Here is a 17,446-nt window from a genome sequence, read left to right on the forward strand (position 1 = left end):
CAGGAAGAGGGGAAGATTTCAAGCCTGCCTTACTATCTGTTTCTCCATTTCTGTGGAAGAAAAAGTCTTTCTGCTACCAGGGGAAATATTCAATTAGGAAACCCCTACAGAGCAGAGGGAAACCCAGCAGGCAAGGGAGAGGAAATCAAGATTAATTAAAACAAGGATGGATATAATTTACAAAATAAAGGACCTCACAATGAATGTGAACTACAGCAAGTTAAGGTACAAAATCAACCAAATGGGCAATTGGCTGCTGGTAAGGTAATGCAAATTAGGCCCTCTTACAAATAAGACATTTACTTTTGTTTAATGCCCACTCTAGCAATATGGGGAAGAAGCTAAATAGTTTCAATTTGCCTATAAAAAACAAGGTACAAGTGAAAGTAGTTTCCACCCTACTTGGATTTGTACCTTGTTTCAACACTTCCTTCTGTATATAATGGCAATTTAAACTCTGGTATATCAGCAAAGTGGAAAGTCAAAGAGAATGTCTAGCTTACGTCATCATCATACACATCTATGAAGGTGGAATACAGCAGATCAAATATTGCAATTCATGATTTTTATTCCAAGTTTCTTTAACTTTAGTGCTTTTCTTAATGATCAGATCCTGCACCCACATCATTTTGATATAATCTAAGTTTTCATTTTTTAAAAGTAGCTGGTCCTCATGGTTGCAAATAAAAGTTCAAAAATGTGAACTCTCAGCACTTAAATCAGCAAAAACAAATACACAGAACCTTACCTTTGTGATTTATTAATTTCATGACTTTTTTGCAGTTTGACAAATTACTTTTGAATGAATGATAGTGCTAACAAAGCCACTTCCTAAACTGAGATATCAGACTTTCTATGGTTTGCCTTCTTTTGACTATCTTCATTAAAAAGTTGTATAGCTTTATCTTTTAATGTCCAAGAGCAATGCATTTTCAGGGTCCAATTAAAAAATGCACTTGTGTACTCACAGTTCTAACTTTCATACGAATCTACAGCACTGTATACACGTACACAAGATATTAATATACACTGAAAAAGATTAAAAGGAAACACAACTATGCACACAAGAAAAACTGCTAAACTCAGTATTTAAAATCATGCATAAACTTTTAAAAATTCCATCTTAAATTACAGCTTTTAGTTCTTTTTAACCACATGTGTCTGTGCACCAGGCATTCATGATTCAGATATTGTATTATGCAAAAATTACTTCCAGTAACAGTTTTATTCTTACATTATATGAATACCAAAAACCAAGTGCACATCAATACATTTCTTCTCTAGAGAGTGGATAGTATCATTAAATTTTGTGTAGTAGTAGAACATCTGCCATAACCCTTTTAAGAACATGGGTAAATATAGTTCCATTTCTAAGTAAAAAAATAATTGTGAAGCACTTGAAAGTTGCTGGATACTTGACACAAAAAACCCCAAATGAAGAAAATCAAGTTAATCTACCCACTAATTCATAACTCATCTCCAGTGACATTACATCTCTTAACACATTGCAGCTAATACAAGATACCATAAAATATGCCATGGCAACAATCCTGTATGCTCCAAAACACCGTTTAAACACCTCTACCAAATTACCGAAACATAGTTGGGGATGTTCAGTGCAGTACTTGCTGACCCTGGAAGGGTTTAGTGAAGGCAACGGCCAAGACTGTCAGCACTAGGAGAGCAGAATTAACATTCTGCGTGTAACAGCTTCACAAACCAGTTCTGCACATTAATTTACTATCATGTTTACAAGTGCTTATGTGGGGCTAGAAAACATGGGCCGAGAAATACATCTACTAATAAAGAAAATCTTATCTGCCAGATAAGTGGCATATGAAAGCTTCTGCGTTGCTGGATAAAATCTGGCAGGAAAGCATAGCTGCTGATGGAGATGGTTTTATTCAAGGAGTTAATACATCAGCAATTCTTTGCACAAATTATCATCTATGACAAACTACAGCTAAAAGTCATCCCATTTTTTTTCAGAAATATGCGCTTATATTTTGGATAGAACCCATTTACCAAATTTGATTTTTTTGTAAAAAGATCAGCAACATTGAAAGGTCAGATTGACAAGGAAAATTTTCTATCACAGGCCAATTTCAAAGATTTCCCAGTAAAAATGTATGAATCAAAACGAACATCAAAGAAAAACACAGAAAATTCTAAAGGGCAAAAAAGTGACTCTTTGTGGGCACATCTACACATGCACCGTTACTGTGCCGTAACTTAGGTTACGGCACAGTAACTGAAATTACTGTGTAGTACGGGCACATGTAGATACATGCACCCCCGTACTGCACAGTAACTATGGTGGACTTACGCTGACTTGAGCATAAATTTGCATGATGCAGGTAGCAAAGGCCCAAGTAGTTACCGTGCAGTAAGGCATGTGTAGACACCTTACTGCGCAGTAACCCTGTTTGTATGGACTGACCTGGGACTAACTTTAGTCCAAGTTAGTACATACACAGCATTACTGTGCTGTAACACCTGAACATGTAGTGCCAGTGTAAAAGCTGCTTACTGAACAGTAAATGCACATGTAGATATGCCCAGTGAAGTGTCACATTGACTGACAGGTGTAACAGGATGCTTAGGGCACCTGTTTCTTTAAGGGGAGGAAATGCTGCTGAGAAATTGCAGGCAGCAATCAGGGGACACCTGATCAGAAGGGGGCCAGACTTAGGGGTATATAAGCCTTGGTCCTGAGCTGGGCAGGCAGTGTAGCCCTGGAGACTGATGTGAGAGGAGCTCCTTATCAGGCTAGAGAGAGAGGCTCCTGATGGACATCAAGAAAGCCTATAGGTAATACAGCCTTAGGGCTTGAGTAACATCAGTGATTTAGGGTGGGACTAAGGGGAAGTGGAGGTCCCAGCAATTGGTGGTTAGGGAAGGAATATGGGGAGGAGGTCCCAGCAGACCTGGGAGCAGGGCCAGAGACCTGGAAGTAAGGCTAGAGCCTGGGAACAGGGCAAAGGAAGGACAGAACAGTCTAGGAGTGAGGCCAGAGCTTGGAAGCAGGGCACAAAAGAGCCTAGGGAGCCCAGGGTCCAGGGAGGGGGCCAAGAGAGTGAGGGGGACTAGGGCTGAGGGCCCATTAGACTGATAATTGATTAACTGGTAACATCTAGAAGGCATGGGTGTGACTAAAAGAGGAGATGAGGACGTCATGAAATTGCCTTTAAGGCAGTAGGCTGGCTGACCATGGCTTGTGAGCAGAAAACATCCTGTTCAGGGATCCCTGGGGCAGCCTCCCATTTCTAAATACATGTTAACTTCCAGGCATAGCAGGTGAGCAGAAGGGGACAATGCTTAAAGGACAGGGAGAAATAAAGGCTGAGTGGCCACCAGGGGGCATTATGGCCACCCCTAAAGCCAGCCCTTGTTACAACAGTGTTAATCAAACACAGACTTATGGCACCTTTTTAAACTGTAAATGCAGTTTCAAATTTATAATTCTAAGGAGTTGCAGGAGTCATGGCAGAATGATATAATCAATTACAGAAGCGGGACATAAAAGACAATTATTAGGCCAAGTTTTCAAAAAGTGACACTTTCTCTGCCTAGGTACTTTTTGAACAGCAGTACAGTGTTAGGTACATGACACCTTGAAAAAACACAAGTTTGTGCATGCAGAAGTCAGAACATGGACTAACTTGGGCCCTTTTTGGAAATCAACAGAAAATGGATTAGGTAAAAGATTACAATTTTTGCATGGAGCAATATCAATATGTTTTCTTTAAGAAATACTTTTATTCACATTTAGCATTGGAATGCTACAATTAAAAACTATACAGAAATACTAAATCAGTATCATTTTGAGTTAAAAAACCCAGCAAAATACAGTAAACATGTCTTAGAAAGAAGAGATTATGGAACAACAATTCTTGGAACTATTGGAATCACAGAGGCTTTTATTCAATGCACATCAAATCATACACATCTGTAGCATGTTTAATTTTACCAAAATTTGGCTTCAATAATCAAAACAATCATCTTTCTGATATATACTTATGAAAATACTAATGTTTCTCTATTATGTGATAATTATAATAAATACCCGTAAAACACTTTGAAGATTAAAAGGAATAATTAACTTTACATCACTGAGGAAGGCTAATACTAGAAGTCTCCTTGTGGAGATGGTGCTGCTTGGGGTGAATGAGTAGGACAGTACAGGCCACTGAAATCTAGAGCAAAATTTCAGCTAAATTGAACAAACAGTATTTTGAAATGTACTACTTTCCATTTTCATGAGTTCATATGAAGGTAATATGTTGTAAGTCATAAACTACACATTGAATAGTAAATAAAATCCTGATGTCCTTGTTAGCTAGCCTATTTTTTATAACTAGCAAAAGACTGAACAAATATCAATACAAAATAATTCACAGTAAAATATGGTTAATTAGTGACTTGTGTTTAGACTGGAGACAAGGGAGTTGCTCTTTGTTAAGCCCAAATTAAAAAGAATTGAATTGAGGTTAATAGAGAGAAAAGCATGATCTGGATGTGTTGTCCTCTGCAGCTCTTGGATCATTAGGTGAAGAGTAAATAGTTCAAACATCTTCTTATTACTTCTGCAAAAGATTTTAGCACAGCATTAGTCAAAGTTAAATAATCATTTGATTTTTTTTAAAAGGTAAAAAGAGAATTTCAATTTTTTTTTTAAGTAATTAATTCCAGAGAATCTGATTTTTTAATTGAATCAAAATCTGGGTTATATCTTGAATTTAAAGAACGTACTCCTTTAACATTTCCAGGAAGGATAACTGTCCAAGCTGATATGGCTCTGGTATAGGGAGCAGAGGTGGGGGGACGGGAAGGAAGGGGAAGAAGGCAGAGGTGGAAAGAAGGGAGGGAGACATGCATACAAAAATCATCAGGAACTTTCCTCTCCATTTATAAGTGGCTTTTTAATGTAGTGCAAAGAAAACTCAAGGTGAAGCAAGGTTTTATTCCTATGAAAGAGTGACTGGGAAATAGACTAAGTATAGGGAGAGATCAGAAGGCAAATAGGTGGATAAAAGAAACCTAGGAAAAAAAGAGCGACTGCCCTGAAAGTACAGAGAAAACTGATACTCAAGAATACTGCAGAGAAATCCAACTCTAAACTTCTACCATCTGCAAGATTTTTTTCCCAGACTTACAGAATGTTAAGAAGTCTTGTATGAAAATCCTAATAAAATTTTAAATTATTTTGGGTGAAAAATATTGGCTACTTTAGAATTTTCTTTGAACTCAGAAACTTTTATTTTATTTTTTTTCCACTGAGAGTTAGTTTTCATCTTCATGGAGAAGAACCAAACTAAACTACACATCCTCAATTTGCTGCCAGTTTTTTTCCTCCACCGAATCTTAGTACAGGGCTTCAATTTTCTGTTTTATAAGGAAGTAATCCTACTAAGTAATGTACTGGAGGAATTCAGTAAGAGTTGTCATACCACCATTAATGAAAATGGCTGTTGTAATACATTTGTAAAGTAACAATCAAGGAAACAGTCCTACTGAAAAGAGGGCAGCATTTTTAAAAGACTCAAGTGACTTAGGAACATCTCTATTTTCAAAAGGCACTTGGATTTTGAAAACAGATAAGATTTTTGGCTCCCAAGTCACCTTTAGCCCTTTGGAATATATTACCTGGAAAAAATGATATTACTGAGGGTCAGTGGAAAGAAAAATGAAGTCATTCTTTAGAAGGTAATTCATCAGTATACAAGAGGAAAACTCAAATATAAAATAAAAATGCTCAGGAGACCAATACAGTTTTACACTCATTGTAAGCTGTGCTGTGCTAGATCTTTAAGCTCTTTACAAACGCAACTTAAAGATTCATTTTTATGATGGGAAAAGCTGTGCTTTAATGTAATAAATGGCAAGGAAACTTAGGTACTTCCCACGCTACAGCTAATAATCTGTTATACTGCTGGAACTATAGACATTGGGAAGAAGAGAATGAAGAAAACAGCTTTCGATAACTGAAAACAAAGACAGCTTGAAAACCCTTAACAAACCAACCAAAGAAAAAACTTTACTTGATTCTGGAGAGCTTTTGCAGTAAAATGCTGAGTTTTTCCAGTATCTGAAGATCTAGTTTAGGGTTTCGAAGCAACACAGAGCAAGTACGGAAAAAGGACTCGTTACTACAGGCTTCCAGGAAAGGTTGCAAGAAACCTATAAAAAAGAGAGAATTCTCATTAATTCTTTCAGTAGGAAACCCTTCCCTCAGTGTTACAGTTAATGAAAGTCTAGTCGCACATTTACAATGCAACAAGAGGATTAAAATTAAATGGAATCACCTTTTATTTTACAGCAGTTTTTACACAAGAATCTGGCAGACCTAAAAAGTAATAAACCTGAACTCTAAACTGTAACATCACAAATGCTTGTATGTGAAACAAGTGCTCTCTGTTTCCTTCAGAAAAGATAAAACAGAAAACGAGGGTACTTCTGTGTTATAAATGATCATTTTGCATCTCAGGCATCCTAACTGAAACTCATGTACTGGTTGTTCTCATCCTGTGATTACCAGGAAAAAGTACTAAGTTGTTCCAAAGGTGAATCCCTACAGAATATTATTTTAAGAAGCTAAAAAATAGCATGTCAGTGGAAGATACCAAAGTACTTACAGGAGAAAATGTAGAACTAGACAACTTTTCATTATCACAATGCTTGTTTAGTAGTACTTATTTTCAAGACTGGTGAAATAATAATAGACTAAAAAGATTCATTTGTGTAAAAACACATATATTAGCATATATATATTGACAAAACATCCTCAACACTATCGACCAACTACTGATGACCAGCCAAAATTGTGCATCTTTCACTTAGTTCTTTTGCCTATGACTCTAGTGCTTCAATATGCAACAAGAACCATCCCTTTCACATCATATTTTTTAACCTTACAAGTTAGTATAAACTTACAAATTCTGTGATCAAGAACTAAAAAATGGTAAGGATGCAAAGAATGAGCAATTCTATTTTTTCAGCATAAGGGAATGCAAATACGGGTCTCACCTTGCAAACTTTTCCTTCTGAAATTTGCATGAATATGTATTTGTTCCACCCACAAGCAGATGAGTCTAAAGCTACAACTGCAAAACCAAAATCCTTCTTATGTAGCAATAAAAATATACTGAATATTCCGGTATTAAATTGAGCAAATAACATATTTTCATTTTGTCCCAAAGCAATCATTTTGTCTCAGAGATTCATAGCATGAATATGGGAAATACTGTAGTGTTTGACATTCTTATGTATGCAGTACTGCACGTTAACTAATAGCACAGGGTATTCACAGAAGTACAAAGATTTGGGAAAAGAAAGATTTTTTTTCTTAGCTTAATTACATTTCTTAAGTTCCAATTAAAAAGGCAGATTCCTACGACATGCACATTACTGCATAAAGCAATGAAACAAAAGAAAAATTATTGCTATAAAGCCCTATTTCATGTGCACCTGAGATCTGCTCATTATAAATGAGATGCTGAGATGCTGTTATCCGTTCAGTGAAGAATGGATGTATTTTTTGGTGGAAAAAAAAATCTTCCCCCAAGGATACACAACTTTTATTAGCCATAACAAATAGCCTTGGAGTGAATACAAAGTTGTAATTTATTTTATACATTTTACTGATATTTTAAACCTAGAAAGCAGTCCAAACTATATAACACCACACGGAACAGGGATTGAAGAATCTGCTTGGTAATAACAAGGTCAGTGTAAGAGTTTAAGTCATTAGTTTCCATAGTATTTAAGCTTTTATCCCTTACAGCTGTAAAGATAGCTTCCCATATATAAATTATATGCAAAATGCAATGTCTTCTCAATGAGTATGCCAACAGATGACCCCAATACGCTCTGTTGCTGCTAATAACTTAGACAATTTCATTAGCCAGTGTTGCTTGACAAGATTTGCTGGTTTTCTTGCTGATATTTTGAACTCAGGAAGTAACAAAATGGCCAAGTATGGTTTGTTTCATGCAATTGTTTCAGAAAGAAATATTAAAAATGGATGCTGGAGTGACTGAAATGAGCCAAAACAGAGCATGATGTAAAAGGATGGTAACAGAAATCTCCCTCATTTGCAAGGGGGTAGCTGACAGCAATAATCACTCTTGTAATTTTGCTTTGCAAGTACTGTTCGACTTAAGAACTATGCTTCCATCTACCTGAAGTGAGACAATCTGGAATAACTCTGGCTGTCCACGTATGACTCGAATATTTGTGGCTTTGTAGAGATTTGCTTGCTTCTTTGCATGAATAGGATGACTATACTCCTACCACTCCACCAGGGTAGAGAGCTCCTTTGTTGCCCTAGACAAAGTTGGGAAGGGTCATGCAAGGGCATGCCATAGTAAGTCTTGTCATAAGGACAGGTCCTAATATTCCAGACAGTCCCAGTATTGGTACAAAGGTGTGTACCATATGTACACTGCTAACATATTTGCAAAGTTTAAAGCAGGCAAAGGGGCAGCTCATCGAGCTACTAAAAAAACTAACTTTCTGGAGGACTTCAGTTCAAATTCTCCTGTCACTTAATCCAGTCCTAGATTTTTAAACTTAGAATAATACTACCCTGGTCTAACTCTTTCTTCTCTTAAGCAATTTTATATTAACATTTTATATTAAGATTTATTATACAGCTTCTGAAACAAACCACATGGAAATTCATATATTGTGTCCAAGGAACGCAAGAAGTATGTGCATGTTCCCAGCTTACAAAGAGGACAGCAACTCTCTCAATGTCTGTTACATCAGCAAAGTGACGTGGATTTAATCATAATGAGAAACAAAAGAATATCTTGCTTATGATGGAGGGTGTTAAGATATTAGGAAGGAGTGAGTGAGAGAGACCATGAAAACATAAGTAAAACCCCAGCATCCACCAACTAATTTGGAGTGTTTTTTTCTGGGGGGGGGTTTCCCCCTCTATAAACATAGACAATGGACTGGACCAGACCTGAGCCATCACGTCCAGCTCCACAGGTACACAAACAACCACATGCCCAAAGATTTTTAAAAAGGGCCACTCCAAACCCTCCTGCACAACTACAAGGCACAGAAAGGCCAGAAACACCCAATGGGCCACAGGTAAAAGCAGGGAACACCAAGTCACTCCAGTAGTTTGCCACTGCAGTGACAGAGAAGTAGTCACTGTTAATTGATGCACAAAGAATCCTAGGAAGAGGACCAGAAACCATGCTACAGTGGAAAGCAAAATCTCAATCCTTGCCATCTGACGGATGAGAAAATTTCCCAACTAACTGCAAATCTGGTGATCAATAAAGCCTTGAAAGCAAGACACTACAGCCAAGAACTTTTGAGTTTTCTAAGTATTGGCGGGGGGGGGCACTGTTGCCTACCAGTCAAAATCCTCTAGTCTTAACTATGGCCAAATATATAATGCTTTCGAAGAAAGGCCCTCTGCTCCCCTTCCATAGCCAAAAGCATTCATGAGGTGAAAATAGTTTTCCTGACACCAGTGGATGAAATAAATTTCCCTAACACTGAAAGGCATGGCCAGGCAGCTATCACACTACAAGCAAGTTACATCTATACCCCAAGATGGAGTTTGCAAATACACAATACCAAACAAAAGAAAACAAAGGCGTATGAGATACTATCTGCCTTCACATTCATATTTTGTGTGAATGATGAGGACAACGGCAAGTTCTTTCCACTGACAGGAAGATACTAGGATGTCTGTGGAAAGAGGGGAGGTCACTCCTATGCACTATAATTTGAGACCCAAAAATTTGAGACCCAAATCTGAGACCCAAAAAACATCTTTGTAGAGGCAAGCACCTCACTCACCAAGTCCTATGTCTCATAGAATATAGAGCTTGCAAAGTCTCCTTATTTTCTCATCCATTACTCTTTTGAAATAAAATAATTTCATCATAAAAATGTAATTCTTTGAGTCTTAAGTTTACAACACAGACTGAAATGTTCACTAATTTACATTTTAAAAAATGACTAGTTACTTTAATACAACGGAAGAACCATCAAAGTGGAAGTAATTGCTTAGTTACAGAAAATATAATTTTATAACCAGAAGCAGAGAAAACCAAAACAGGTACGTTTTAAGCGCGCGTTTGCACACACGCACACACACACTAAGTCTAGTAAGTCTCTCATCTTAGCATTTAAAAGCATCCTTATCTGAAAAATAACTGTAGAGGTAAATAAATACTTCTAAAATATTAGGTTTTATGTTTGTGTTTTATGGCTGTTGTGACAACTCAGTCTGCATGTATTATGTCAGGATTCAGTACAAGTTAAAAATATTGTGCACAAGTTTGCACACGCATCCTGAAAAGTTACTACCAACCTGAACTAACAGTTTAGTTTGGGTGGTAAGACTGCAACCATAAGCAATTAAATCACTATTGACAGAAAGCATCTACATTTTTTTCTCATCACCAATCAAAGGCTAGGAATAGATGCTACATTTGTCCCTGGGCAAGTTGTACTTTTGTCCCAGAACAGAAATATATTGAGATTGGGGTGCTATTCTAATCAGCATTTAGTGAGTAGCTGAATGCACCAGCCCTTTTCTGCCATCGATTCAATGATGCAATCCTAGGATAATGGTTCAAATGCACATTGCAATGTCCTGGAATAACCAGTTACTCCTTATTTTGTGAACCTTTTTTTTAGGATTTATCCCAGAACAACTAACATGGACATCTGAATGACTGAGTGATCTGAATGACTGAATAAATGTGATGTCTGTTTTTTAACCAAATCTGCCAGGAAGTTACTTCTTATTTGGACCTATATGACTTTGGAAAGGGAGACTGTCAGTATGCACTATTTCAGGCTTAATGAACACAAGCAATTGGGGTTTTGCTTCATCTTCATGCATATATATAAATTTTACTAGTACCACTGTCTACACTGTTGTGGTTCAGTGGTAGAATCCTTGTCTGCCACGTGGGTGACCTGGGCACGCACATAACTACAGGCATTAAGGCACCAAACATCTGGACTCAGTCTGATTCTGTCTCAATGGCCTAAGGTGGTGTGGGCAGCCTCTATTCCTCCATACTCCTGCCTAAGCACATGTGTTGAAGGTCTGGGTGACCTATCATACACCATGATCCAGAAGGATCAACGGTTGCCTACTAGTAGCATCACTGGCAGATGTGCACTGAGGTAGGGATAATTGATAAAGAGCAGAAATATGTGGGATGGGAAGGGCTCTGAAGCTCGGGCAGCATGTCTGTCTAGTTAGAGTACAGCACAAAAATTACGACTAAAATTGCTGCCATGTTGGAGACAAAAACCTTCAGTACAATTATTTGAATTCATGCTTCAAACAATTTCCTAAGATCCTGTACCTTACTGATTTTATAACAGTTGTTTGGAGCCAGGGTTTAAAATGCATTTGACATAATCTTACTTTATTATTTATTTATTCATTCAAATTATATATTGCACTTCTCAACAAAGGCTCAAGTCGGCTTACAATAAGAGAAAAGAATAGCTTATAAAACAGAAGGAAAAGAAGTGGACAAAACAACTTGAAAAGGTTCTGGAATTTCAACATAAAACAGAGACCAGAAACCAAATCTCAGCCTAGCTCTGTTTGCCTAAGCACCTATATTATTGCTGTGCTCAAACTGTGCTGGGTACTTTCCCAAATCCATCACAAGGTAGCTTTGTCTCAAAGTGCAAGAACAGACAATCAACAGTCCAAAGACAGAAGAAATGTAGGAGAATGGGACAGAAGCAAAATGATCATGGTAATTATGGACAAGTATATACAATTTTTGTTGCGTTGCTTATTTAAGTTAAAATACACTAAATGCACCCTCCCTACTTATCTTTCTATTGCTCAAGCCCCACATGCAGTTCCACTATCCTTATGAACTCCACAAAATTTGACATCTCATTCATCATTCATAAGGAAATATTTGTTTTTGATGTTTGTCTGTTAAAGGAAAACTATAGTTATTTATAGTTAAACTCAGGCATTTGAAAACTCATAAAGCAAGCTTCTGTTTTGACTGATTACACACACACACACCTCTCTCTCTCTCACTATAAACACATATATACTAGTGACAAGCTATTTAGAAAGAGCATCCCAAGCAAGGAAAATTTTTGTAGGGAAGGGCTCCAGATTCAACTAGATGGATTATTCACATCAAAAGGATTTCATGAGCAAGCAGAAAGCCTACAAGAAATGGGAAAAGGATGCATTAGCAAAGAAAGCTTTATCTTAAGAGTTAGGTATGTATAATTACATTTAAATTAGGCTATTATGTAAAATGCGGGCACCACCAGCTGGTCTGCTTCCTTGTCCTTCAACCACAGTTGAACAAAATCGACCATGGCTGCTGTCTTTCTGCTGAACTCAATACTGTTGATGGATTTTTGACAGGTTCCGTGCACACCAACCTATAGTCCCCTCAGGTGACTTTGGTGCAGGGACACTGATTCTGTGATTCCTAAACCATCTTACACGAGACAAATGCTGAGATGCTCACACAAGGGACTTGCCATATAAACGCCGCCCCCCCCTTACCATATATTGTTCTTATTCCAGGCTGACTTTCCCCCTCCCCCCCCAAAATGGAAAAAATACAGAATTATACACAAGACTGTCCTGTGCACTATTCGAGGGAGCAGATGACCCTGTGCAGCAGTCTTGAAGGGTACAAGGTTATTTGCCAACCCCATGACTGAACAAGGCAGGGGGATACTTTCCTGAGCTGGATGTTCACAGAGTGGAAGAGCAAGTCAGGACAGGATACCCACAAAGAAAGATATGCCCCCGCCAATACTGAGCATGTTGGCAGTGGGCTCCCTAGTGACCTGCGAAGAAACAGACTGATACACTTCACACGGAGTGAGAGGGCAGCAAGGGGACCAACCTGGTGCCAGGGCAGGGGCAGACAGGACTAGAAGGCTTGCCCATGGATGGGTGAGGGGGAACTCCTGCAGTAGAGGGCAGGAGTAGCTGGGAGGGTACTGTAGGGCAGTGGGCAGCAGAAGCCTTTCTCCTCCCTGAGGCAGGTATGACCCCAAAGCCAGGCTGGATGCATCTTGACCACCCTGTTAAAATACCTACCTTGCTTTTACCTATTTTGCCCTCATCACCAAAACACACAAAAACTGCACAGAACCAGACGGCTTTGCCTTCTGTGGTTTAACAATCTTTGTAATAAAAACCTTGCCCCATACTATTAGATATTGCAACAAAAGACACTAAGAACTTCAGGAAACCCTCTCCTACTTGGCAAACAAATTAATCTGATTATCCACATAAGACTTTTAAAGTTTTGTGGTCTCTTGCGCTCATTGCAATTCCTTGATCTCTCCTCCTTTTTAGGTTTATGATACACTTGGATCAGTTTTAAGCTATTAACTGCTTCACTCTGCAAAAGCAGCTTGGAGGACAACAGCAGTTCAGGGACTTTCTATAGTTATCAATTTATATTTGGGCAAAAAGTCATTTTTTAAAATTGAACTTTAAAATTTGAATCAATTTTATGCAAGGTTCAATTTATGCAAGGTCAACTTATATGCAAGTCTGACTTATAATCAAATAAGTATGGTAGATGTCTACAGACTCTGAGGCATTTAAACAATTGAGCAGGATTTTTGTGGATTGGCCACTAAGATTTACATGGAAATCAGGTCTCTAAATTGTACTTTACACACCTCGGATTTTTGAAAATTATACCTGCACTCAGTAATGTCAAAGGCTAAAACCATAGACTATTCAAATGTTATCTTTACATTCTCTTATTTCCAAGTTATAGGCCATTTTTATTAAACTCATCATAATCTATCTATATCTTTCCAATATCTGTAGCCTATTATGGGCTAAATTGATGTTTCTGCAAGCTACATGTATTTAGCTCTTCATATATCCCAATGTAAAACCTCTAAACTCCAATCTCTATTATTGTTCTTTTCTTTATAACCCTCTACATCCATATTTTTAAAATATATCTTATTACCTCTAACAGTAAGAATATCCTTAGTTTGGAACAGAGCAATAATGGCAATAGTGATGGCAGAGCAGTAAAGAGCAGATTCTAGTAAATGGCAAATTCATACACAAAGGGACTCTTATGTCCTCATACTCCAGGGGTGGGCAATTATTTTGGGTGGCCGCTTACCAAGTATTGGCAAGTTGTTGAGAGCTGAATGGGTAGCCCTGCCCCTTGACAGGTGCCCTGCCCCCTGGTCGCCATCTTGGAACTGGAAGTCCCACCCCCTAACCCCTGACTTTTGCCACCAGGAGCTCCTCCCCTTGCCCTGGAAGTACTCCTTTCAGCAAGGGGTTTTGCTATCTTGGAACCAGAAAATTACCAAATCATATTCTAAAAAGTGAACATCTAAAACATTCATTACTTTGATTTCAAAAAATATTTTTGTCCTGATTTACGTGCGTTTGTGTAGTGTACATAGAGGTGATTGTCTATAATAGCTTAAAATGAAGTCTTACATATATTATGGGGGGCTCCGTATAGGTTTGTGGGGGGCTGTAGGTGTGTGGGTATGTGGGATGAGGGAGCAAGTGAGTGTGTGTGTGAGTATGTGGGCTGTGGGTGGGTATGTGGTTTGTGGGGGACTGTGTGGGAGGAGGGTGGCTGGAGCGTGTGAGGGGGTGTGGGCGCATGTGTTATGGTGGGTTGTGCATGTGGGATTTGCCTTACGAACACACACACACACATACACACACACACTGCCCCTGCCTGCGCGCACACACACTCTTCCCCTGCCTCCTCACACACACTCTTTGCCCCTGCCTGCGCGTGCACATCCCCCCCACACACACTGGCAGGACCCCATGGTCCCCAGTCTGGCCATGCAGCCAGGAGCTACATGGTGCTGGAGCAGGGTGGGAGCATGAAGCAAGGAAGTGGCTGGTGGAGGGTGAGGCTGTGGTCCTGCTGCCAGCTCCCCCTGGGTCCTACTGTCTCTGGCTCCTGTCATCTTTAACAGGCAGTCAGGAGCTCATAAATATTTTCTAAATTTTTTTAGGAGTCCTGCAGGCCGGATACAATGGCCTGGCGGGCTGGATTCAGCCCATGGGCTGTATTTTGCCTGCCCCTGTCATACTCTGTGAAAAAATGCACTTACATATTCAGCTCCAAACTGGACTGCCTTTTAAACTAGCATAGCAGATTACAGATGAATGTTTAAATGTAATTAGGACAATGAACAGGAGTACCGTATTTTCATGCATATAGCCCGCACCCATGTATAACCCGCAGAAAATTGTATTTTTGTAAAATACTCTGTGTATTCCCCGCACCTCGAGACTGCAGGGGACAGGACGGGAGGGAAGGGGAGGGATAAGGAGCTGCGAGCTCCGCTCCCCGCCACTGCCGCCAGCTACACTCTGCTGGGCATGGCCGCCAGAGCCGGAGCTGGAGCCCACAACCGGGGATGGGCTTGAGGGCTCTGCAGGGGAGGGGTGGGATGAGGAGCTGCGAGCTCCAGTTCCGGCAGCCGTGCCCAGCAGAGTGCGGATGGCTGCAAGTGGGGCTCTGCAGGGGAGGGAGCGGGGAGGGGAGGGATAAGGAGCTGCGAGCCCTGCTCCCTGCTGCACTCTGTTGGGCACGGACGCCAGAGCCGGAGATGGAGCCCACAGCTGGGAACAAGCTATGCTGTTCTAAAGACTCTGCATAGCCCGCACCCTTGTATAGCCCGCACCCATCCTTCAAGTTTGTAAAAACGTGTATAGCCCATGGGCTATATGTGCGAAAATATGGTAAATAAATTACTCTACTTGCTACTTAAAATAATCATCGCAAATGTATTAGCCTCTTTTTAGATTATGATTAATTCAAGGACAGAACTGCTTTAAATTCTTTTCTTTGGGTTTTGAGTTATGTATGAGAGAAATTAAGTCTTCTAAAATTCTATTAATTAAGCAAACACGTTCTGTTAAATAAACGTGAAGGTAAAAAAGGTTAACACTGGTAACTACATGTAAGATGACTAGCTGGCTTGAAACAGTCATCTTCTTTCTAAAAACGTATATAAAATTTTAGATCATTTATACAGAGAATGCAAGGTTAGCAGATTAAGTAAAGAACAGAAGATCATTACTGTACATCTATTATCTATTATCTTTAGCAGCTGAAAAGTTTACCTTGAAGAAAATACATATGAAACTCATAAGACATTATGAGGCTTTATATGTGCAGTGCTTTTAAAAATCTACCATCTGTGATCGTGACCTCATGTCTGCATTCAATGGGTGGGATGTTTATAAAGCAAAACGTAATTCTGAATAACAAAGGGGATTTACTTAATAAGCAGTTAGTTGCCTCTAACAGATTTAGTGTTTAACCTTCTCCCTACCAGCTGCAGGAATTTTATTCATCTCAAGTTAATTGCACTTTTCTTTTAATTCACAGCGTTGGCGTGGATTACTAGAGGTTTGAAATTCAAAGCAGTTATGCAGTATACATCTGTTACTAGGACACTAGGAAAATTATAAGAGGAACACATTTTGATTACAGCAATAAGAATAAGATGATTGTAGCAGAAATAAGTAAAATACTGTTCCTTCTAGTTCAAATTATTTAAACATTATTTATTTCATCTTAACAAAAACATCTGAACTAATGCTTGCAATGCGTCACAATAAGCCCTTGCAGCAACTATTAATTTTTAGCTTTTGAAAATGATCTATAGCATGCAGTTTGATTTTAGTATATATCATGAGCTACATTTAATGGTGCTGAAGATACTTACCTGTGATTAAAAGATTGTACAATAAAATAGATACTAATACATTATAATTGTTCACTGTCTGCAGAGTAAGTGATTGAAGAGAACATTACAAAGGCAGACAAGATAAGAAAAGAGGATGCTGGAAGAGGATTTCCTTTTAAATAGATGTGCTTTATGGCTTATCCTACATAAGCTATAGATCATCTCTTTTGCTCTATCTTCAAACACTATTTCTCAAGATTTCTGTCTTTCATAGATGAGGTAAAACCTACCTCCATCTGGTATCTATAGACTTGATATTTTACCATTCAGTACTCTAAACAGAGTAGCTCCACCTTCACTGTTTTCACCCAGTCCTGCAAATAATTATATTCAGAAGTAGTTTCATTGACTTCAGTGGGAACGCTCATGTGAGTAAAATTAAGTACATATGCAACTGTTTGAAGGATTGGGGCCTTAAATAGAAACAGCTTAAGTAGATATGACCATACATTGAATGTTATTGGTATCTGTTTGAAGAGACTGTGCTGATACTTAAATGCTTCAAAGTGTATAAATCTTGAAAATGATCAAAATCTCAGGATTCAAGAAAAAATCATACAACAGCAAATGTTTCCAAAATGAACAAAATAAAAAAAATGTATCTGCTTGAAACAGTTTTCTTTTAGATGAATTCTGCACATTCATTCTCTCTCTCTCTCTCTCTCTCTCTCTCTCTCTCTCTCTC

At 38.7% G+C, this 17,446-nt stretch overlaps 1 protein-coding gene across 1 annotated transcript in view; it reads right to left on the reverse strand.

The window, feature by feature from the left end:
* Positions 1 to 3,900: 3,900 nt before the first annotated feature.
* Positions 3,901 to 17,446, reverse strand: part of CCDC138 (coiled-coil domain containing 138) — a 77,882-nt gene continuing 64,336 nt past the window's right edge. Inside the window, exons 14-15 of the mRNA XM_019524372.1 lie at positions 6,042 to 6,180; positions 3,901 to 4,586 (exon numbers count right to left, since the gene is read on the reverse strand). Of these exons, the coding sequence (XP_019379917.1) occupies positions 4,415 to 4,586; positions 6,042 to 6,180 (311 nt within the window). The 3' untranslated portion in view covers positions 3,901 to 4,414. The remainder of the gene's footprint in view (positions 4,587 to 6,041; positions 6,181 to 17,446) is intronic.

This window comes from Gavialis gangeticus, unplaced genomic scaffold (assembly GCF_001723915.1).
Source record: "Gavialis gangeticus isolate Ggan-Ray unplaced genomic scaffold, GavGan_comp1, whole genome shotgun sequence".
NCBI lineage: Eukaryota > Metazoa > Chordata > Crocodylia > Gavialidae > Gavialis > Gavialis gangeticus.